At 41.2% G+C, this 24,184-nt stretch overlaps 1 protein-coding gene across 5 annotated transcripts in view; it reads right to left on the minus strand.

Annotated features, from left to right (window-relative positions):
* Positions 1–24,184, minus strand: part of MSANTD3 (Myb/SANT DNA binding domain containing 3) — a 1,043,106-nt gene that overhangs the window by 483,597 nt on the left and 535,325 nt on the right. For all 5 annotated transcript variants that reach the window (XM_073630740.1, XM_073630737.1, XM_073630739.1 and 2 more), the window contains exon 3: positions 2,511–2,660. In XM_073630740.1, coding sequence (XP_073486841.1) covers positions 2,511–2,660 — 150 coding nt within the window. The remainder of the gene's footprint in view (positions 1–2,510; positions 2,661–24,184) is intronic.

Genomic DNA, 24,184 nt, shown 5'->3' on the forward strand with positions numbered 1-24,184 from the left:
GGATCAATAGACTGTGCTGTGTAGGAGCTGTGAGACACACGTCTCCTCACATGCCTGTCCTGGCCACGCCCCTCTTAAATGAAAACTTAAAGCATTACTAAAGAGCTGCTCCTAGCCAAACACTTTTAAATTTTTTTTGTTAATGCTTTTGTACATGTTCTTAATGGCAGTGTACAGCCCGCCATGCCATTTTTTTAACAGTCCCTTGCCTATTAACCCATTGTCTTTATCTCTCATGCCAGGGCCTTTTTTGTCCAGACTTGAGACACACCCCCAGTTGGGTGTGGACTATCGCAGCCATTGAAGACATCTTGAAACAATGGTCATAAAAGTTCATTCCTGTCCCAGGCTTAGAGTTGAGTTCTTGATCAGATGACCACACAAGATGTCCACGTGATCCTTCCCCTCCAGCAGGCATGCTGTCAATACCACAGACGCACACAGAAGTAACAAGTCCTGGACTCGTGGACTTTAGAGTCTGAGAACAAAGAGTTTGACATTTTTCTTGTGGAAGAAGAACTCTGGATGAGCAATGTCTGGGACCAAACTTCAAACTTCACTCCAAGTGACTAGCTGACTCCAACGCAGACCTCTGAAGGTACTCTCAGAGATCCTAGACTGGTACCCGCACTAGTACAAGATACAAGCTGCTTCTCCAACTTTAAGTTGGCACAAACCACATAAATAAAGCAGCTTGTGAAAGAAGTCTTGATTATATAAAGAATCAATCTGAAATAACCCAAAAATAGCCAGTAAAAATGGTTAAACTTTTCTCAGTAGAGAAAAAAATGTCCCTCCTGCTAGGCCACTAGCAAAAAAAAAAATTTTTTTGCCCATGTCCAAATCTTTGGTGGCAGCATAACTCAACCGTCTCTGAGTCCCGTGTCCCCCAATGAACGAGAAACAGAAATATATACCAAAGGCTGTAAAGTCTTATAGGACTATACTTGTAAAAAGTCAACCTTTCTTACACTATTGTTGACTGTCTTGATTGCCTTTTATAGCGTTGCCTTCCTATTACAGCAGTTGTGTGTGGTTTCTATGGGTGCACCCAGGCCTTTAGCCACTTGGTGTGCAGGTAACATTAGACAGAGCTTTATATAATAGTATATGGCTGGTAATGACAGAGAAGTAACTGTAATGTAGCATACATTTCTAAAGTTGGTAGAGCTGCTAATTTCTCCTAAAGCAGACATTGTTCCTGTAAGAGTTATGTTGCGTTTCTGCAATTAATACGGCTGACATATGATTAACAGAAAAGAAAGCTGCTAAGACTTTATGGGAACATAAAGCTTTACCAGATCTAGACATGCTCCACGATGACGGGGTTGCAGTGGCCATGAAAAGTTTCTCATGTCTTTAATCTTTCCATATGTAGCGCTGGTAGATTTGCGATCTACCATCTGATAGGTATAGATTTGCCTCTGTTCCAGCTTGGCTGACATTGCGTGTGTTTCCATACTGAGCCATGGGTGTTGCTGTTACCGCTGGCTAGTGTTGGAAAGGCAACGTGTCTAAGCGTATGGATGCTCTTCTGTCCCGGAGACAACTCGGTGGAGGTGGTCCTCCGAGCTGCATTCTGGGCGAGGGTATTTATGGGACAGACGCCATATTTTGCGGTTCGTTTTACAGCCACCTGCTGGCCCTCCTGACCGACAGGTATGTGTTAGAGAGCTATTTTGTGGTCCACGTTGCTGCGGCGCAGGGGTGGGCCCAGAGGCTTGTCTGGGGCCTACCACAGCGGCCGAGGAATGGTCCTGAGCTGTCTATCCAGAGGGAAGAAGCTGGACCGCCAAGGAGATCCCAGGGGAGGACCCGTCATGGAAGGATCATGCAACGTGCTGGTCTGGAGAGGGGCCTGGTGACTCGGTTGGAGGATGTATCCTAAAGTGATTATACAGCTTAGTGTTGCCGGGTTGGCTTAAAGGTTCAAGCACTGTGACTGTCATTCACCACAAAAAAAAAAAACAATACATCCTGTGGCAGAGGATTGTACGGGTTCATCCCAAATAAGTCTGTGGCAGAGACTTTTGTTCGTGCTACGTACTGGCTGCTAGGCTAGTGAGAGAGGCCTATCCAGGCGTGCAAGGAGTGTTCCACCAAGGGAGTGCATTCTACTGAAATATCCAACCCCAAGGACATTTGTCAAGAATCTTACTAAAAAAGGTATTTGAGTTTTCCTCTGCAGTTCTCCTTCTGTCTCTTTCCTGCTACTTCCTTCGTTGATGGTTTAATAAAGCTTTGAAAACGTACTCAAGTGTTGGAGCGTGTGTCGTCCAGAGGTAAACTCAACTGAACCCTATACCCGGTGCCGGTGAAACAGAGGGAAGGAGAGTGAAGGTAACAAGCCCGCTTAAACCAGCAGCTCCACCGAGAATTAGTGCTACACATACAAGTTACAGCTATGGGGGCCCATTGCACATGTAATGCTTTGCAGAATTATTTTGTTAACATACTTAAACCTTATTTTGGTGTAGGTTAGCTCTCCTAAACAACACAAGATAAAGTACCTTTCTCTACAGAACTGGAAGGTGAGCCTTCACCACACAGTGATTCTGTTTCCGGTGGTTTGTTGTACTGTTTGGTCTGGATCTTGCCTTGTTCATCAATAAGAAGTTCAAGATCTAAAAGGTTAACTTTCTTGCTGTCCATTTCTAAACCTTAAGAAAAAAAAATAAGACAGCTACAGTTACCATTGAAAATTATGAAGACACAAATATTCAAGTTGGAGACAGGAAAAACTTAGATTCAGTAAAAATTGCTTTACCATTTAAATTATTTAAATAGTATCCTGAACACAGAGGAACCAATTAACTTTTTAGGTTTCAGGTTCTACCCCAGACTTGGCCATTTTAATGTTGGTAGATATTTGCAACCCCTTGGCAGTTATAACTAAAAAGGTCTTGCAGCATCTAATTCTGGGGATGCTCTGCAGGTGCTCCTGTGATGCCTTCCATGCCATTTTGCATTTCCTTGTGCCTTTTCACACATTCGCACAGCAAATCATGTGATAAGACCACTGTTAAATATAGATAACAAATGTTAATAAGGATCAGTTTTAGGGTCTGTTAGTAAGCGAAACTGGGAAACAACACAGAAAGTGATAGAGATGGGAAACCACTATTTTGTTTCACCTACTGATGGCACAGCACTTCAGCAGCAGTAAAACTACAATAGTTGTATGTCAATTTTATATAATTTTAATTTTTAAATGTATGTTTTTTAACCATGTTATATATCTTTTTTACTGTGTAAGTTAAATGTTTGCAAATAAATGTGTGCAGGGTCACTGGATTCATAGAGCTGAGTGACATGCACAGCAGGAGAGGACTGGGGAGGCATGCCTGAGAGGACAGGGAGCATGCAGTCTGGGATGGGTGCAGAATCAGTGGAGTGGACTGTGGTGTCATGGGCAATGGAGAAGCAAGCTGCAGTCAAGTGGGCTGGCAGGGCCTGAAGATGGGTTACTGGGCTCAGTAGCAGCATGTAGAACAGCTAGCACCAGAGACTCTTTATTTTGCTACACTATAGGGGCCCGCAGTCCCTGCCTGCAAAAGGCAATTACTCAGGCCTGGCTGAGCCAGTGTCAGGCCTAATCACTTTGTGCTAGCTGTGCCCGAGGATTGGAGAGGAAGCGATGTGCAGGAGGAGAAAGACGTGAAGGTTAGAGAGGAAGCAATGTGCAGGAGGAGAAATGGCGTGTATATACAGACTTGTATATGGTTGTCTCAAGCAAGTTCTTCCAATTCTAATGGGCATCCCATACTTCCCTTACCCCATCTAAGTTCAACCCCCTCAATAAAACAAAAAAAAAAACAAAGCACATGGACTGTTCTATGTCTCTGAGTGTCTGAGAGGTGAATGCCGGGCTGGGCAGGGTGACCACAATATTCAGCAGCTCCTACGGGATTACCGCAACACAGACAAAACTTCAAACCAAAGACTCTGGGGACATTTTGGTGTTAGGGTTAAACCACTGACGGATGTGAGTCATCCTGTCCTCTAACACAGGTCACCAGCTAACATTTACAAAAGAGAAACAAGTTCTGATGCTAACTACTAAAGTTTTGCTTTGAATCTGGCCCCAAGAAAATGAATATACCCTACACCATTACTGGAACCTGTTTCCGCTACCAACACTACCGAATGAAAACGCAATACAAAGGGTAATCCCTCTTTAAGCACTCCTGTTACCAATTGTAATTTAATTCCTATATTAACAGGACAAACTCATCCCACTTTGACTAACACACCTGGCAATAGTAATATTGTTACTCAAGCACAGGCACATGTAACGACCAATACCACATGGTGCGGTCCATTGGACATTCCCATGGATGATACTGAACCTATAATTGCTCAGAAACCGTTTACTTTTTTAGTGGCTCAGAATCCAGATCCCAGCAAAACTGAGTAAGGAAAGAAATTGGCTGCACACCGACGTCCATTTATTGAATGTTCCATACAAATAATGGCACACACCACGGTTGCAGTAGCCGGAACAGAGGTGGACTAGTTTCGCACAGCTACACTATGCTTACTCATCACCTTGAGGTGTGCTACTGACATTCCTTAAATAGCCCCCCCCCACACCTGTGTCCACGGGAGTGGGTGGGTATCAGTAGACACACCACCTGTCCCAATTACATATAGAACTGCATGTTCAAAACCAGATTATTATTATTATTATTATACAGGATTTATATAGCGCCAACAGTTTGCGCAGCACTTTGCAACATGAGGGCAGACAGTACACTTACAATACAAATCAATACAGGAGGGATCAGAGGGCCCTGCTTGTTAGAGCTTACAATCTAGAAGGGATGGTCAAGTGGAAACAAAAGGTAATAATTGTGGGGGGTGAGCTGATGGAGAAAATGAAAAAACAGTTGTTGCTAGGTGTGGGTAGGGTAGGCTTCTCTGAAGAGAAGGGTTTTCAGGGATCGTCTAAAAGCTAAAAAAAGTGGGAGATAAACGGACAGATTGGGGTAGGGCATTCCATAGGATTGGAAAGGCTTTGGAAAAGTCCTGGAGGTGAGCATGGGAGGAGGTGACGAGGGAACTAGAGAGCAGGAGGTCTTGAGAGGAACAAAGAGAATGAGTAAACAAGGAATGCGTTGCGCCTGGGGATGTATCTAAATGTCTATACACCTTAGTAGTATCATGTGAATCAAAATAATAACAATAATAATAATAAGGTAAAGTGCAGTTTGCAGAAATTATGGATCTAAGACCAATTTCTGTATTAAACAAACTATATCAACACGCGCAGCAAGGTGCCGTGTGCATTGAATCACAAAGTGCAATGTGCCAATACTGCGTACCTAAATCATGTGGTATATAGCTATGACAATATAGATCTAAGAACACATTTAAATAAATATTTAAAACAACCAAATATAATTCCTTGAATAGGTGTACACACTAGAAAATATACTATATATACCACAGTGGGGTACTCACATTTATAAGGTGCTCATGTGTACCAAACATAACAAGCGAAAGAGACCGCTATACGGCGTGCTGCGGGGTATGAGAGATCCACAACCCAGCTCTGTGCTGCTCTGTGTGGGGATTGGATGTCATTTTAATAAAAATAATCTTGCGGTATTACACTATATTAGCCTTTCTCTTTTATATGGTATGATGTTTGTGGAGCCATAACGAATCTGTTTGGGGAATCAGCTGTTACTAATCACTGAGCCCAGGGGTGGCTCCAAAGCGTGTATTGACACAGCTGAACACTGTGTCACACGCTCTAAGGTGAGCGCAATCACATTGGGGGTCACCGAAGCACCTCATGGCATGATTTGGGCACCTTTGATTTAGTACTGGAACTTTTTCTTTGAAGCACCACTATTATACTGATTTCTGTTGGAATTTTGTCACTTCACATTGCTGGATTGGAGGATTTCTCACGATTTTAATTTTCAACATCACAATAAGGACGATTACAATCTATTTACTACACGAGTGATTCATTTATTTGTTTATTTGTACTTTTATATTTTATTTTATATTTAATTTTTTATTTTTTCACCCATCACTTTTTACAACCACAGTGGTTTTATGTGATATATGTATAGTATATTTTCTAGTGTGTACACCTATTCAAGAAATTATATTTGGTTGTTTTATATATTTATTTAAATGTGTTCTTAGATCTGTATTGTCATAGCTATATACCACATGATTTAGGTACGCAGTATTGGCACATCGCACTTTGTGATTCAATGCACACGGCACCTTGCTGCACGTGTTGATATAGTTTGTTTAATACAGAAATTGGTCTTAGATCCATAGTTTCTGCAAACTGCACTTTACCTTATTATTATTATTATTATTATTATTTTGATTCACATGATACTACTAAGGTGTATAGACATTTAGATACATCCCCAGGCGCAATGCATTCCTTGTTTACATTTTATCGCACGGTCATGAATACGTGATCTGTGTTTGCAGCCGGGTATTTATTCAGTTGTTTCTCTACTAAGGTGCTGGATTATTGTGGCTCGCAAGATTTTTTCCTTGTAAAGAGAATGAGTAGGTTGGTATTTAGAGACTAGGCTTGCTGGGGGCAAAATTGTGGATGGCTTTGTACGTAGTTGTTAGCATTTTGAATTTAATTCTTTGGCCGAGTGGAAGCCAGTGGAGGGATTGACAGAGAGGAGTGGCAGACACAGAGCGATTGGTAAGGTGGATGAGTCTGGCAGCAGCATTCATTATGGATTGAAGAGGTGATAGACTATGTAGAGGTAAGCCAATGAGAAGGGTGTTGCAGTAGTCGAGGCGAAAGATGACCAGCAAGTGAATTTAAAGCTTTGTTTTGTCATTGGTTAGAAAGGGGCGTATTTTGGAGATGTTGCGGAGGCTGAGGCACCAGGATTTGGACAGTGATTGGACGTGTTGCTTAAAGGAGAGTTCAGGGTCCAGGCTTATAATTGTGCTATCGATTTTGACAGAGAGATCAGGGGAAGGGGCATATGGGGGAGGAAAAATTATAAGTTTTGGTTTTGGGTTGATCCAATTTTTGGGTTTTGGATTGAGTTGGAGGAAGTGGTGTGACATCCAGACTGATATATCTGATAGTAAATTAGTGATACGTGAGGAGACAGAGGGAGTGAGCTGAGGGGTAGAGAAATAGATTTGGGTGTCGTCAGCGTAGAGGTGATATTGGAAGCCATGGGAGGCTATCAGTTGACCCAGGGAGGAGGTTTAGATTGAAAATAGGAGAGGTCCAAGAACAGAACCTTGGGGGACCCCAACAGAGAAAGGAAGAGGAGAGGAGGAAGTAGAGTTGTAAGAAACACTAAAGGTGCGGTTGGATAAGTAGGAAGAGAACCAGCAAAGAGTACAGTCACAGAGACCAAAGGCGTAGAGTTTTTTGAGGAGGAGGGGGTGGTCAACCGTATCAAAGGCAGCAGAGAGGTCCAGGAGTAGGAGTACAGAATAGTGTCGATTGGATTTGGCCGTTAGTAGATTGTTTGTTAGTTTTAGGAGAGCAGTTTCTGTGGAGTGTTGAGGTTGAAATTCAGACTGAAGGGAATCAAGAAGGCTATTATCAGCGAGGTGGACGCTCAGTGGGTTGTAGACTAGACGTTCGAGGAGTTTGTATAAGAAGGGGAGCAAGGAGATAGGGCGCAGGTTGTTAAGATTGGATGGGATCAGTGAGGGCTTTTAAGTATGGGTCTGACAAGTGCATGTTTTAGAGAGTTGGGGAAGATGCTAGAAGAGAGGGAGAGATTGAAGATGTGGTTTAGAGAGTGTAGCATAGAGCCAGAGGGTGAACGTAGCATTTGTGAGGGAACAGGATCCAGAGGGCAGGTGGTAAGGTGGTCATTACCAAGTAGTTTAGCATCCTCGTCTATAGTGGTGGGGTTGAAAGAGGGAAGTAATGATTGTGCCTGTGGGCATGAAATGTAAAGCGCGGAGGGTATCGGAACAGTAGAGATCTCCTCGCAAATTGTATCAATCTTTTGTTTGAAGTGATTGGTAATCTCCTGGGCAGTGAGTGAGTTGGTGGGTGGAGGCGGTGGAGGACGAAGTAAAGAGTTAAAGGTAGAGAAGAGTTGACAGGGACGGAATGATAAGTTGCTAATGAGAGTGATAAAATAGGTCTGCTTGGCAGAGAGGAGGCTGGAATTGTATTTTTGGAGGGCAGATTTATATTGGTTGAAATCTCTCTGAGACTGTCTTACGCCACAGGCGCTCATGAGCACAAGTACGTTTTTTTCAGACTTCTAGTATCATCTGTTTGCCAAGGTTGAAGGGGTCGGGGCTTGATTCTGTGTGTAGTGAGGGGGGCCAGTGAGTCCAGTGAGGCTAGAAGTGAAGCGTTGTAGACAGAAGTGGCTAGGTTGGTGCAGGATAGGGGTGAGATTTTGTCATAGAGGTTTTCGATAGCAGAGTAGAGACGAGAAGGGTTGAGATGACGTAGGTTTCTGCGGGTAAGTTTTAGGCAGTTGAAGGGAGAGGAGGTGGACTAGAGGGAGAGAGTGAAACTAATAAGGTGTTGATCAGAGAGGGGGAATGGATAGTTAGAGAGGTTGCATGGAGTGCAAAGGTGAGAGAAAACGAGGTCAAGGGTATTGCCTTCGGAGTGAGTAGGAGCATGTATCCACTGCTTCAGGTCAAAGGAGGAGGTTAGGCTGAGAAGTTTGGAAGGGGCAGGAGTGTTAGTATTAATAGGGATGATGAAGTCCCCGAGAATGATTGTGGGGATTTCAGAGGAAAGAAAGTAGGGTAGTCAGGCAGAGAAGTCATCAAGAAAGGTTGATACTGGTCCAGGGGGCCTGTAGATCACAGCTATCCTTAGAGAAACTGGAGTGAAAAGACGAATGCAGTTCGAAAGAGGAGAGTGAGAGAGAGGGAGGTGACTGAAATACCTGAAAGGTGCTATGTGGGGCTAGAAGGATTCCGACACCTCCTCCCTTACGTCCACTGGTTCTGGGGGAGTGAGTCCAGAGAAGACCACCATGGGATATGGCAGCAGAAGACGCAGTGTTGGATTCCTGGAGCCAGATTTCGGTAATGGCGAGTAGGTTAAATGAGTTGGCGATAAAGAGGTCATGGAGAGAGGTGAGTTTGTTGCAGACAGAGCGGGAGTTCCAAAGGGCACAAGAGAAAGGGAATCTGGACTTGGGAAGAATAGAAATGGGAACTAAATTGTGTTGATTGCAGCTGCTGCCAGAGGGTGCAGGGTGATGGGTGCATGGGGTACAGTTAAATGATGGAGGCCCAGGGTTTAGGGATATATCTCCAGAGGTTAGGAGAAGCAGGAGGGTGAGGGAGGTAATATGGTAGTGGGATTTATATGAAGGGACATGGCCCAGGGTCTTGGAGAACTTTAGTGTGTGTGGATTTATAATTAGCAGGAGTTGGTGGGTGCAGTATTAAGGAGAGAACAGAAGTGAGGGTGATATATATATATATATATATATATATATATATATATGCTGTGGGGGGAGAATAGGGGTGAAGAAGAGATAGTTTTAGGAAAGAGGACAGAGCTGTCAAAAGGAGTGGTAGAGAGTGCATGTTACAAGGAGAAAGAGCTGAAGGGGTAAACAAAGTCACCTGATGTCTGTGTGGTGTTTTTCATTTTTTTTCTTGTGTCCCTTCGCTGAAGTGCAGAGTTAGAAGTGCTCCCACTTATAGAAATATCCCCACTTGCAAATGTGTGCCCCCTGCAAATGCTTCCCCCAAAAGAAGCTTATATTTATACTGATAGGGGTAAGGTGTGGGTGGATTTCAATTAGAAATCAGGAGGTAATAAAGCTTGGCTGGTTAACAGGGCAAAATTCTTACTTCAGAAACAGACTAGCAAGAGGGCACTAAAGTTAAACGGGCCATAATTTTGGGTAAGACAAGAGAGATATGAAAGCACTGTAATGTGGACAGGTCTACAGACAGTTAAGCAAAAATAACATACCAGCAATTATTAAATAGACATAAGAAAAGCAGATAGCAGTGTTTCAGTTTTTGGGTGGAGATGGTTCAGTTAGCACATACCAGCAATCATTAAATAGACATAAGAAAAGCAGATAGCAGTGTTTCAGATTGGGGGGAAGGGAAATAACTCACATTATCTAATTTTGTTTGAAAAAAGGCAAAAGAAAAAGATTTACCGTATAAACTGATTACCCCCTACCAATATAAAAACACCCCATATGCAAATAAATACCAACAGACAATTGACCATGGCAATGCATATAAAACCATCAAGTATAAAAAAAAAATTATATAAAGAAATTAAAAAAAAAATTCATATATATATATATATATATATATATATATATATATATATATATATATATATATTAAAGAAACAAACTTCAAAATGACACACAAAAAGGAAAGGGAAAGAAAAATAAGACCAAAAGTTGCATGTAAAATCATGAATTATCTTCTGTATATAGAGAAAAATCATGAGTGCACATATAAGTATTATATACTAAATTAACCTCAAATTTATTTACTGCATATGTCTTACGGTTAAAAATATCCAATGGAAGGCCTGATTTATAAATAACAAATTGTAAACATGACTATATCAGACTAGACATGGCGACAAAGCCATGCCACTTATAGGACTGTGTGTACCATACATGTGAGCTCCCACCTACCAGATTATTACACCAAAATGGTATATGGATATATATAAATTGTCTCCATCAAACAAAATATAAATACAGATACTGGAAGGGATAGAGGAATGAACTAGTAAAAACACATGGAGAAAAAGGCAAAGATAAAGCAAAACAGAGTATATTATGAACTACCTGCATAAAAGATGTGTGCTGCTGGGCCGCAGGGAAGCGCCGGAACTTATTCATAAAAATGACTCGCAACCCATTCAAAGTTCAAACCCAAAGGGATGCGAGTCTGGAGATGGAATAATCAGAATATCTCTCTGCGGCACAGCAGGCGAAAGGCATCTCCACCTCTCTTTGGGACTCTAATCTTGTCTATGACTTGAACTTGCATGGTGGATTTATTACCTTCCTGACATGAAATAAAATGTTTAGCTACATTTGTAGATTTATTTTTTTCAATACTATAGACATGTTCATAGAACCTGTCACGTAGACATCTAGTTGTCCTCCCCACATATTGGACACAACAGGTACTACATGAAATTAGATAAATCACAAAGCTCGCATTACAATTGTAAAATTGTATTACAATTGTAAATATTACAATATAAAATTCTCTCTTGTTGGACATGGAGCTAAACATATTCACCCCCCAGAATATACCTACAGCAGAGACATTCAGCAGCCCCACATTTGTAGTTCCCCTTGCAGTGCAACCATGTTAAGGATTTAATTGGTTTCCTATTAAAAACTAGGGGACAGGGAGAGTCCCAGGGTAGGTACCTGATGGAATACCACATTTATGCCATCCTTTAGAACCTCTGCAAAATCTCCTCAGTACATAAAATCCGTAATCAAAAAATGGAGGGGGAGGGAGAGGTAACACACCTCGGGACTTTTAAGGTGTTGAATAGGGAGATTTAAACTCACTTTAACAATGTATAAAATGAATATTTTTTATTATAAAGATAAAAAACATGAGAACAAAGTTTCTTCCATATCACAAATCACTTGTTCTATAAGGGCACTCTCAACATGTTTCGCTCGACAGAGCTTCCTCAGGAGATTCCGGTGTGGCGTTTTATATGCTATAGACAACAAAAAGATTGGAATGAATACTCATGTTGATTTTAATTTACACAGCAACACGTAAAAAAGTATATTGGCATATAATAAACATGCAGGTAGTATAGTATGCAAAATATCAACAATAGGACATAGAGAATATATGGGGACAGAAAGAGACATGAACATTACCAGAGCTGCTTTAAATCAATATATAACTTGGAATTTAGAAAGAAAAATACAAGTTCCATGTATGCACAAGACATCCCATTATTTAAAAAGATTCCTCCAGTGCTTGCAGAAAAAAAAAAAACTACAATGATAGTTTTTCCTAAAGAAAAACAAAGAAAAACCAGGAAAATATGTATATGTAATTTATAATGAACTGTTGTAGTAAAAATGCCCTTTGACAATAATTCAAAGAGAAATGGTTACCTTGAAAGACTAGAATGAGTTGAATCAATTCCTCACTGATTGGTCCTGCTGGTGAAAGTTACTATCTAGCAAAGATGTTGTATCCTAGGGAGTTCATTCAGCAAAAAAGCAGTCTGTTGAGAACCGTGATATTAAACTCAAAGTATACCAGACTGGTTGAAGGGCTGATGCTCCCAGAGCCAATCTACAAAAAGTGCAATGGTAAAATCATTATGGAAAGGTCCCATTGATATACAAGTAAAAGCTGTATCTGTTCAAAAAAACGAACAGAGGATCCAATAACTGTGAACAGATAAACTTACCAGCATAGGAGGGACAAAGCAGTTGGAGAGAGCCGGGAGAGATGTGACCTCTCCCTCTCACTGCATGTTTGACAGACTGTAGCGGCGTGAAGCCACCGTTATATAATTTTCTTCCGACCCGGCGACGTCTGATGTCATCGCCGTGTTGCGGACGTACTAAGGGGATGCCAGTGCGCATACGCCAAAGTTGATGGACGGCACAGTTGTATAGATGCCGCAGCACGTCAGAACACGACCGCCATTTTGGAAAATCTAATGCCCATACTAGGTGGAAGGAGCGGGACATAGCCTGTGTATGCAGATGGTAGAAATTATTATTATTATTATACAGGATTTATATAGCGCCAACAGTTTACACAGCGCTTTACAACATTAGGGAGGACAGTACAAGTACAATACAATTCAATACAGGAGGAATCAGAGGGCCCTGCTTGTTAGAGCTTACAATCTAGGAGGGAGGGTCAAGTTATACAAAAGGGTAATAGCTGTGGGGGATGAGCTAATGGAGAAAATAGTGCAGTTGTTAGATGGAGGCAGGATAGGCTTCTCTGAAGAGGAAAGTTTTCAGGGATCGCCTAAAAGTGGATAAATTTGGAGACAGTCTGACAGATTGGGACAGGGAATTCCAGAGGATCGGCGAGGCTCGGGAGAAGTCCTGGAGGCGGATATGGGAGGAGGTGATGAGGGAGCTAGAGAGCAGGAGGTCCTGGGAGGAACAGAGAGGGCGATTAGGTTGGTATTTTGAGACTAGGCTAGTGATGTAGCTGGGGGCAGAGTTGTGGATGGCTTTGTAACTTATTGTTAGTATTTTGAATTTAATTTGTTGGGCGAGTGGCAACCAGTGGAGGGATTGGCAGAGAGGGGTAGCAGACACTGAGCGGTTTGTAAGGTGGATGAGTCTGGCAACAGCATTCATGATGGACTGGAAGGGGGATAGTCTATTTAAAGGTAAGCCAATGGGGAGGGAGTTGCAGTAGTCGAGGCGAGAGAGTCAGGGAGTGAATCAGGTATAGCAAAAAGAAATAGCAAACTACATTTGCACATCCCAAACTGCATAACACTGGAAAAAAGGACTGGTAAAAACTAAAATAAACTAAGGGCAAAACCGGACATCATTCCTTTTAGGGCTCAAATCGGTCAGATCATTGATTAGCAAGCCGATCAATGAGTGCCCCGGACGTCCGTACAAACAACAGGATCGGAATGGAATAAAAAATGGGAAAATCAAAGTAAATAAAGTGCATACTGAATGGTTTAATGACAATCAAAAAATAATGTAATATATCATCTAACTAAAAGAGTTGAGGATGATTAATATAAACTTGGCCAATTAGCAACATTAAATAAATAACAATATATTGGTAAGGTTCAGTCAGTGTCTGTGTCCATAAAATATACAGTCATGCAGCACATAACAACATAATAATGATCTTAATTTCCCTGTCACCGGTGATTGAATCAATCACCGGTAGATACAGTAATACAGCCTAGGACAAAAAATAAATAAATAAATTTCAGTGTTTACAAAAACGGTTTAAAACTTAAAGCGTCGTTTAAAGGCCTGAGAGAACATAGGTCGTAGATCCAACGAGCCTCACGTAGTAGAATTTTATCATTGTCACCCCCTCTCTTGTTTGGGGGGACATGCTCAAGTGCATAAAAGTGCATTTTTGAATCATCAAAATTATGGTAGAGGCCAATATAAAATCGGTAGTCGTTTAAGAATGATATTCCTTTCTGGAGTCGAATTCTGCACTAAAGGGGGTGGAAATAGTGAGTCTGTGATCTTGCTCCCTAGTTTTATTTAGATAGCTAACCCTGCTGGAATTCTTTTAGATAATAAATCTACTCTGTCTAGGAAACGTCTATATAAAACAAGCTTCATATTCAAAAGTAGTATCATTGCTACAGATACGTCTGACTCTCAAAAATTGGCCAACAGGCTGGCCACATTGAAGAAATACAGTGAGCTCTCAAATTATAAAATTAATATAGAGAAATCAGAAGCCCTAAAGATTAATATCAATAAACAAGAAGCGAGCAGACTGGGTGCAGTTTTTCACTTCCCCTGGAAAGATAATATTAAATACCTGGGAGTCAATTTAACGGGTCATAGGGAGAACCTGTACAAATTTAACTTTATCCCCCTTCTAAATGAAATTAGAGCAGAAATTAATAGAATAAGACACTGCCATGTCTCTTGGATAGGGCGAATTAACTTAGTAAAGATGGTGTTAGCCCCAAAGGTGCTATATAAGATGCAGATGCTCCCAATTCCCTTACCACAAAATTTTTTTAGTGCACTGACTAGTTTAATAAATAAGTATGTTTGGGATAATAAGAAACCTAGGATAGCCCATACAGTATTGAGTAGAGAGAAAAAATAAGTGGGGGGCTGGCCCTATCAGATTTTAGGAAAGCAATTATAATAGCACGGGCACTGGACTGGGAAAATGATAGAGGAAATAAAAGGTGGGTCAACTTAGAAAAAGGGTTAAGTAATACACAGTTAAATCATTTGATTTGGAATCCCCCACACTTTAGGAACTTGGGGAAAGACACACACTATATTACACACCTTACACTTAAAATTTGGGATCAGATGCACTTAAACAATAAATGGGAGTTTAATTCACCCTTAATTGTTTTGAAAGAGAATATTTACTTTCCCCCGGGGATGGAGAAGGTAGGGGGTAAATGGTTACTGGACACAGGGGCACAAAGTAAGGGACATTATTAAGTGTGGGAAAATTTGTACATTTAGAGAATTAAAGTCACAAGTGGATTCATGGTTATTAAACGAGTGGAGATATGGCCAGCTTGTGCACTTTGTTAATAGTCTTCCCGGCCCATTAAGGGAGGAAGCGGACTATAGACCGATAGAAAAATTATTCTGTAAAGATTCAGTGAAGAGGAAAATTTCAGAGATTTACAAAATTTTGGTGAGGGGGATCGGGGATGGAGTCTCCGCCCTTCATCAAAAAATGGGAAGAGGAATTGGGAGCATGCGGTGACGGAGCTAAAGTGAGGAACATCTTGGGGGCAACACACGGTACGGCAGTGGACATAAAAACAAGGGAGAGTAATTATAAATGTTTGACTAGGTGGTACATGACCCCAGTAAAAATTAGCAAGTTTATACCAGACAGGTCCACCAATTGTTGGAGAGGATGCGGACTTCCAGGTACTATGGCGCACCTGTGGTGGGATTGCCCCAAAATTAAAATTTTTTGGAAAGAAGTGATTAGGCTAATCAAAGAAATAACGGGCAAGGTGATCCACTTAGATCCTTGGGAATGCCTGTTCCATAGGTTGGAAGGAGGGAAAAGAGGCTATAAGACATCAATAATCCCAGTTTTGTTAAACGCAGCTAAGAACGTAATACCAAAGAAGTGACAGGAACTCGAAGCCCCGAGGATTAGGGACTGGGTAGCCAGAGTGAATTAAATCTATATTTTGGAGAGAGAAGAGTCAGGAGAATATATGGAAGGGGACCAGAACGAACAAAGCAGTAAATGGGATCGCTGGATAGCATTTAAGAAAACCGAACATTTCGCGGAAGTAATTAGACAGTAACATAGGATCTGGACACAAGCAATTGTTAAGAGCCTTTTGGAAGAGGAGATAATCTGCGGGGGCTGGGGGGGGTGGGAGGTGGGAGGGAACGGGCGAGTCATATGGGGGGACCATAAGCGTGCGCAGGGGGTGTGCTGGGTGTGCCTGGGCACACCCTAATCACCCTGTGTGGCGCAGATTCTCCCTGCTGATATTTCACCAAAGCCCCCCCAGTGGGGCTCCTAAATTTTTTTTAATTAATCAAAAAGTAAAATAATAAAAATAAAAAAACTACTGACACCATCCACTGCCCTACTGACAAGTCCAATGCTCCACTGACACCATCCACTGCTCTACTAACACTGTCCATGTTTTAAAAAAATTGGGGTGCACACCCTAATGCAAAAGGGTGCGCACACCTATGGGGGGGACTTATTTTTTGTATGTGTCCAAAAGAATTGGAGAATTTTGATATTGGTCCTATTAGGTTCCCCCCATATGTGGGGGGGGGGGGTTCGTTTTCCATTTTTGTGTACTGAGATTTTGAAAATTAAATACAGATTAAAAAAAAAAAAAATTGGCCAACAGGTATCCCTTTATTAAATATGTTTTGGGTGGCCTAATTGGGCAAGAAGGCGGGTATTGCCCGATAAAGGCATTCTGTAGAGGGAAGTGTTGACACCCGATTCCTTTATAATGTCACATCTAAATAACAGATGCTTGTGTTGTCCCCCTGTCCTATAAATCAGTGTTTCTCAGCCCGTGGTATGCGTATCCCTAGGGGTACATGCATCAAGGGCAGGGGGTATGCTGCCTATGCCAGGGGCAGGGTGGCAATCGCCGCTCTGATGCCAGGTAAAAAATTTTAGATTTGCAGAGCTGCCTGCAGCGGAGCGGCCAGTGTTACTCACACAAAGGGGCAGACTGGGCCAGGGGGCCGGGTGGCAATCGCCCCCCAGGTTGCTCTGATGCCGGGTAAAAAGGCCACACTCGGGGCTGGATTAATGTAGTGGGTGGCCGCCTCTACCCAGTGTTATATGTGCAGAGCAGCTGCAGTGGAGCGGTACAAGTGTGCCGAGTGCACTCCTGCATCTGGCTGGCACACTCACAGTCACTTCCCTGTCAGGTGGAGAGGAACTTCCTAAGCCCCGCCTGGCGTGATGTCCATTCAGAGGCTGGGAGTGCGGGATGGAAGAGGAGGAGTGCTGCCTTTGTGATTCATGGACAAGTGAGTCCATGGGCAAGTGAGTGAGCAGAGGCTCAGGCTGATAATATTGCTGCATTGCTGTGTGATCCTACTCTGAAGTGTTTTATTTTTTGGGGGGGGGTTAATTAATCTACATTGGTATTTGTAATATGCAGCATTGAGGGGGTTAATGTTTTGCCATTGGTCACTGATGCATTAGTGACCAGTGGAAATTAATTAACCCCTTTGTGCTGCATTAGTGGCACCAGTGTCAGTGTTAATTGCATACAGGGGTTAATTAATACTGACACTGGCGCCACTAATGCAGCACAAAGGGGTTAATTAATTGCCACTGGTCACTAATGCTTCAGCGACCAATGGCAAAACATTAACCCCCTCAATGCTGCATATTACAAATACCAATATAGATTAATTACCCCCCCCAAACAGTTAAAGTGGTTTTAAGTCTGAAGGTTTTTCAATTTCATGCATTCTATGGGCACTGATGAGGATGCACTGATGGACACCAATAGGCTGCACTGGTGAGGCTGAGCTAATGGGCACTGATGAAACTGCATTGATGGACAGCCATCAGAAATTTTTGGGCCCCTTACACAGCTTTAAGCCTGGGCCTGGGCCTGGCCCCCCTACCCCGAACCTGACCATAAACATTCCCCGGGGCTTGCCCACGGGCCATCCTACCAAATCCACACACCGGCCACCCCACATGTACTCACTCAACCCCCTCAATTCTGTATATTTTGTAAGAAAGAGAGTCAGACAGCGCAAAACTGATCCTAAAAACAGCAGCTGAACACTGAAGGTCAATATAAAACAATCCTTGGATCAAATTTAAAAAACAGGGCAGTGCAGCGCTCAGAAGTAATTGCTCAAAACAATAACAAGTCCCAGAGTGTAAAGTTTCTGAAGCACAAAGGTGTCAACAGCTGACACACCGACAGGAAGAGGGAAGACTCCTTAGTAGTGAACAGGGTGTTTTGAAAACGATAACAACTGTGCATCCAATTCATTGTGTTCCACCACCAGAGGTGCAGGCCGCTCACCTTAAAGTAAAGCGACGCAGTGCTAAATTGGAAAAAGTCCTCTGGTCCTTAGGCAGCATAATGGTCCGGGGCTGAAGTGGTTAAGTGAATACGTTCTATTTTCATAATGTGTATAATGGTAAGGATAGTATATACCTAGATAGTATTTAAAGTACACTCAGTATAATCTTGATTAATAATTTTTACATAACTGGTTATATATATGTATCTCTATAAATGTATCTCTATAAAAACTGGTCTATCTATGAAAGACCCATGTTGTTATATATACTAATCAATACTACATAAAAATGATTATCCATATGGATACATGTGTAATTCTGGTATATCCAATGAATATTTGTTTATCTAAACATAGGCTACAGTCTTATATAATTATAATCATACTTATATGTTTTTCATAATACTAATTTGTTTCTTAAAACACTTCTACTCATAAAATCACACCTTCATATATACTCTCCCCATACCAAAGCCGTTGGGTTTGCATATACTAAAATTATAATATGTCTCTGTGACCTACATTACCATACATTATTTGAAATGACTTATAATAACCATATAGGTAATTTTAAAATATTTCTGACTTGCACAAACTTCAAATCTTTCCCACCGTGTGTTGAATTGACCTTAGTTCAAGGGATGTTTAGATAGTTTAGCTCAGTTTGTCCAAATAGTTCCTAAAAATTCACACAATAGGTTTTGTTGGCCAAAGTGTTAGCTATTCAAACAGTTCCTCACTTGAGCATAATGGTTTAGGCCAGGTGAGGTAATTTCTATTGTGATAACAGTCTGTATAACCTTGTTTCCTATGGCTGTAAGGGTAGTTTTTGCTTATTTACTAAAACCATGTAAATATCTCCTGGTTTTGCAACTGAAAACTACCATTGTTCCATCGAGTTTCTGTCTCAAGGTAGGCTTGTAAAACTTTAAGATATGGTTGATGCATTAAGCTTTGTAAAGTATGTGTGTTCACCTATTTTGCATTAAATGGTTCCAAGAGGGGAACAGCTCACTTATTGCAACATCACAGTTCATCTGCTTTTTGAGGCCTAAGCAACTCTCATATTTCTGCCAGTAAATATAAAGTGTATTTCTTCATGAATTCACAACAATGCGGTACCACATCCCTTTTATATTAGTACAAAAGAGGAAATGGGAGATGGCGGGACTTTAAAGGTACCAAAGAAGGCAAACAGATTGAAAAAGTAGAAATGTATTTATTTACACAATTTTTTAAAAAGAAAGTCTCACGAAACATCTACAACAATTTCATATTATTCCTTAAAGCATATATAGCCACTTCTTGCTCATACTCAACATTTCGCTCAACAGAGCTTCTTCAGGAGCTTTTTAAGGGAAGAAGGGTCACATCAAGTATTATATACTAAAAAAGAAATAACAGATGTAAATGGAAGTGCTAAAAAATTGCTATACATAAATTTATGTCATGAATCAATAAAACATAATTTATGTATTATATATCAAGAAATGTAAATATCATCGGAATTTTTAAATACATTTTAATAGAGTACATTTAGTACAAACAAATTTATCATATACGTATATTTTACTGAAAGGGTGCCTATCGGATACTCATGTTCAAAGGAAATTGGTCTATGATATATGCGGAAAGCCTTTAGGCAGTCAAAGAGAAGGACTATAATTAAACGTTGCTCAAGTCATTTCAAAGTCTATAATGGTATTTGATCCAGTCTAAAGGGTATATTTTGTATCTGGTGTAAAAATATATAGAAAATATATATATCCATACAATTACCTCAAAAAGGTGTATAATGATTGTAGAACCAATATAATCATTCATCCAGTTCCCAGGGATGAAGGAAGGTAGTAAATTACAAAAAAGGCCACAATAAGCTAAAGGGTGAGAAAGAGCACCCTTTGTTTAAGGGATCTGGCTGTGCCCCAGGATGGAAGGCGGGGAGAAAAAAACGGTTGGATTTTGTTGGAAAGAAGGGGGGGGGGGGGGGTTGTATATGTTGCAACACCCAAGACACACCAGATGGAAATGTTCTTTTAGGAGCCAGGAATCCTATAATATAAAAGAAATAAAAGAAACAATTCGGTCTTTAATATATATATATATATATATATATATATATATATATATATATATATATAGTATATTGCAATGGGAAAAAATATTTTCAATGATGGTCATCTAGAGCGGGTAGTTAGCCATAAGGTCTGTTGGGATTCCGGGAGAAAGCCAGGCCACCCCAGAGAAACTCTAAAGTTAAATCCTGACCACCTTCCATCCCCCTGCAGATGGGCAGGTCATCAGATGCCAATGGCAAAACAAGCCCCCATTCATTAAAATGACCAACAAGGAAGGTAGATTTTGAACAAAAGCAAGGGTACTTACTATATCTAGCATCAGTTTGAATAAGGAATGGAGAGGAGAGAGAATGCACAGTGATCTCTCTTTTACCATTGAGGTTCCCGGTCTAGGTATATAGGTGTATAGGTGCACAGATGGCACCCCCTCCCTTCTTTCCAACAAAATCCACCCATTTTTTTTCTCCCCGCCTTCCATCCTGAGGCACAGCCAGGTCCCTTAAACAAGGGGTGCTCTTTCTCACCCTTTAGCTTATTGTGGCCTTTTTTGTAATTTACTACCTTCCTTCATTCCTGGGAACTGGATGAATGATTGTATTGGTTCTACAATCGTTATACACCTTTTTGAGGTAATTGTATGGATATATATATTTTCTCTATATTTTTACACCAGATAAAAAATATACTCTTTAGACTGGATAAAATACTTTTATAGACTTTGAAATGACTTGAGCAACGTTTAATTATATTCCTTCTCTTTGACTGCCTAAAAGGTTTTCCGCATACAGTGGGGACGGAAAGTATTCAGACCCCCTTAAATTTTTCACTCTTTGTTATATTGCAGCCATTTGCTAAAATCATTTAAGTTCATGTTTTTTCCTCATTAATGTACACACAGCACCCCATATTGACAGAAAAACACAGAACTGTTGACATTTTTGCAAATTTATTAAAAAAGAAAAACTGAAATATCACATGGTCCTAAGTATTCAGACCCTTTGCTCAGTATTTAGTAGAAGCACCCTTTTGATCTAATACAGCCATGAGTCTTTTTGGGAAAGATGCAACAAGTTTTTCACACCTGGATTTGGGGATCCTCTGCCATTCCTCCTTGCAGTTCCTCTCCAGTTCTGTCAGGTTGGATGGTAAACGTTGGTGGACAGCCATTTTTAGGTCTCTCCAGAGATGCTCAATTGGGTTTAAGTCAGGGCTCTGGCTGGGCCATTCAAGAACAGTCACAGAGTTGTGAAGCCACTCCATTATTTTAGCTGTGTGCTTAGGGTCATTGTCTTGTTTGAAGGTAAACCTTCGGCCCAGCCTGAAGTCCTGAGCACTCTGGAGAAGGTTTTCGTCCAGGATATCCCTGTACTTGGCCGCATTCATCTTTCCCTTGATTTCAACCAGTTGTCCTGTCCCTGCAGCTGAAAAACACCCCCACAGCATGATGCTGCCACCACCATGCTTCATTGTTGGCACTGTATTGGACGGGTGATGAGCAGTGCCTGGTTTTCTCCACACATACTGCTTAGAATTAAGGCAAAAAAGTTCTATCTTGGTCTCATCAGACCAGAGAATCTTATTTCTCACCATCTTGGAGTCCTTCAGGTGTTTTTTTAGCAAACTCCATTCAGGCTTTCATGTGTCTTGCACTGAGGAGAGGCTTCCGTTGGGCCACTCTGCCATAAAGCCCTGACTGGTGGAGGGCTGCAGTGATGGTTGACTTTCTACAACTTTCTCCCATCTCCCGACTGCATCCCAAACGTCTTCCATTTAAGGATTATGGAGGCCAATGTGCTCTTAAGAACCTTAAGTGCAGCAGAAATTTTTTTGTCACCTTGCCCAGATCTGTGCCTTGCCACAATGCTGTCTCTGAGCTTTTCAGGCAGTTCCTTTGACCTCATGATTCTCATTTGCTCTGACATGCACTATGAGTTGTAAGGTCTTATATAGACAGGTGTGTGGCTTTCCTAATCAAGTCCAATCAGTATAATCAAACACAGCTGGACTCAAATGAAGGTGTAAAACCATCTTAATGATGATCAGAAGAAATGGACAGCACCTGAGTTAAATATATAAATGTGACAGCAAAGGGTCTGAATACTTAGGACCATGTGATATTTCAGTTTTTCTTTTTTAATCTGCAAAAATGTCAACAATTCTGTGTTTTTCTGTCAATATGGGGTGCTGTGTGTACATTAATGAGGAAAAAAAATGAACTTAAATGATTTTAGAAAATGGCTGCAATATAACAAAGAGTGAAAAATTTAAGGGGGTCTGAATACTTTACATCCCCACTGTATATCATAGATCAATTTCCTTTGAACATGAGTATCCTGTACGCACCCCTTCAGTGAAATATACGTATATGATAAATTTGTTTGTACTAAATGTACTCTATTAAAATGTATTTAAAAATTCCGATAATATTTAAATTTCTTGATATATAATACATAAATTATGTTTTATTGATTCATGGCGTAAATTTATGTATAGCAATTTTTTAGCACTTCCATTTACATCTGTTATTTCATTTTTAGTATATAATACTTGATGTGATCCTTCTTCCCTTAAAAATCTCCTGAAGAAGCTCTATTGAGCGAAACATGTTGAGTATGAGCAAGAAGTGGCTCTATGTGCTTTAAGGAATAATATGAAATTGTTGTAGATGATGAAGATTGATAGCAGCAATGCCTCTTCAAGTTTTAGTCGTAAGGTGTGCTTTGTTGAAATATATTTTTCATTGCCCTTTAGCTGGGGGGCATAATATTGCAGTTTAAGCTGCAAGCTACTCTGTGTTTATTTCCTACCAGATACCTACAGGATAGTTGAATCTACGTGCTTGGCTATCTTTTCAGATAACTTTTCTGCCCTGCTGCCAAGCCTTACTGACAGAGATGCAAAAGCTGATCAATGAGGACCAGTAGAGGTGCTCTGCAGTTAGCCTGAGCGGCTGATTTACGAAGCATTTGCGCCATGACTTGTGGTGCACGCCAATGCGCAAATTACATTTTCGTATTTACAAAGCATTTGCGCCAGTAACACAGCGCGATCCCCCATTTACTATTCTCTTCCTGGCGCTCGGGAAGAGGTGATCTGTACGCCACTATAGAACTGGTGCACGGCATCTTTAACTTCAAATTTAAACAAGCTGGAAGTGCCAATAATATGTGGGTGATGTGGGGTGATGTGGGGAAGTGTAGTACTAACTGGCCAAGTCACAAATATGGCCAAAACAGAATGAGAAAGTGACTTTCTCTGAACAAGCCGGCAGTGCCGAAAAATACATTTAAACTGCGGGAGGTGAATTTATACACTGCGCATGCTCAAACGGCATTTGCGCTTGTTTAAATACTTTAGTTCAGTGCGCTGGCAAAATATTAGTAAATGTCAGGCAACGTAAAAGCATTTGCATAGGTTGAACGGGCGCACCTCTAGACTTTTTTTAACGCTGGTTCACTTCGTGAAATGAAATTTCGGTCCGGCAAAACACATACGAGTTCATTGATAAAAACAGCATTAAGAACAAACAAAATTCAGAAAAAAAAAATGCGTGGGGTTCCCCCGAAATTCAATACCAGGCCCTTCAGGTCTGGTATGGATATTAAGGGGAACCCCGCACAAAAAAAAAAATGGCGTGGGATCCCCCAAAAAATCCATACCAGGCCCATCAGGTCTGGTATGGATTTTAAGGGTAACCCTGCGCCAAAATTTTAAAAAAAATATGGCGTGGGGTCCCCCTAAAAGTCCATACCAGACCCTTATCTGAGCACGCAACCTGGCAGGCCGCAGGAAAAGAGGGGATGAGAGAGCGCCCCCCTCCTGAACCATACCAGGCCACATGCCCTCAACATTGGGAGGGTGCTTTGGGTTCCCCCACGAAGCACCTTGTCCCCATGTTGA

This window comes from Aquarana catesbeiana, linkage group LG05 (genome assembly GCF_042186555.1).
Source record: "Aquarana catesbeiana isolate 2022-GZ linkage group LG05, ASM4218655v1, whole genome shotgun sequence".
Lineage (NCBI taxonomy): Eukaryota > Metazoa > Chordata > Amphibia > Anura > Ranidae > Aquarana > Aquarana catesbeiana.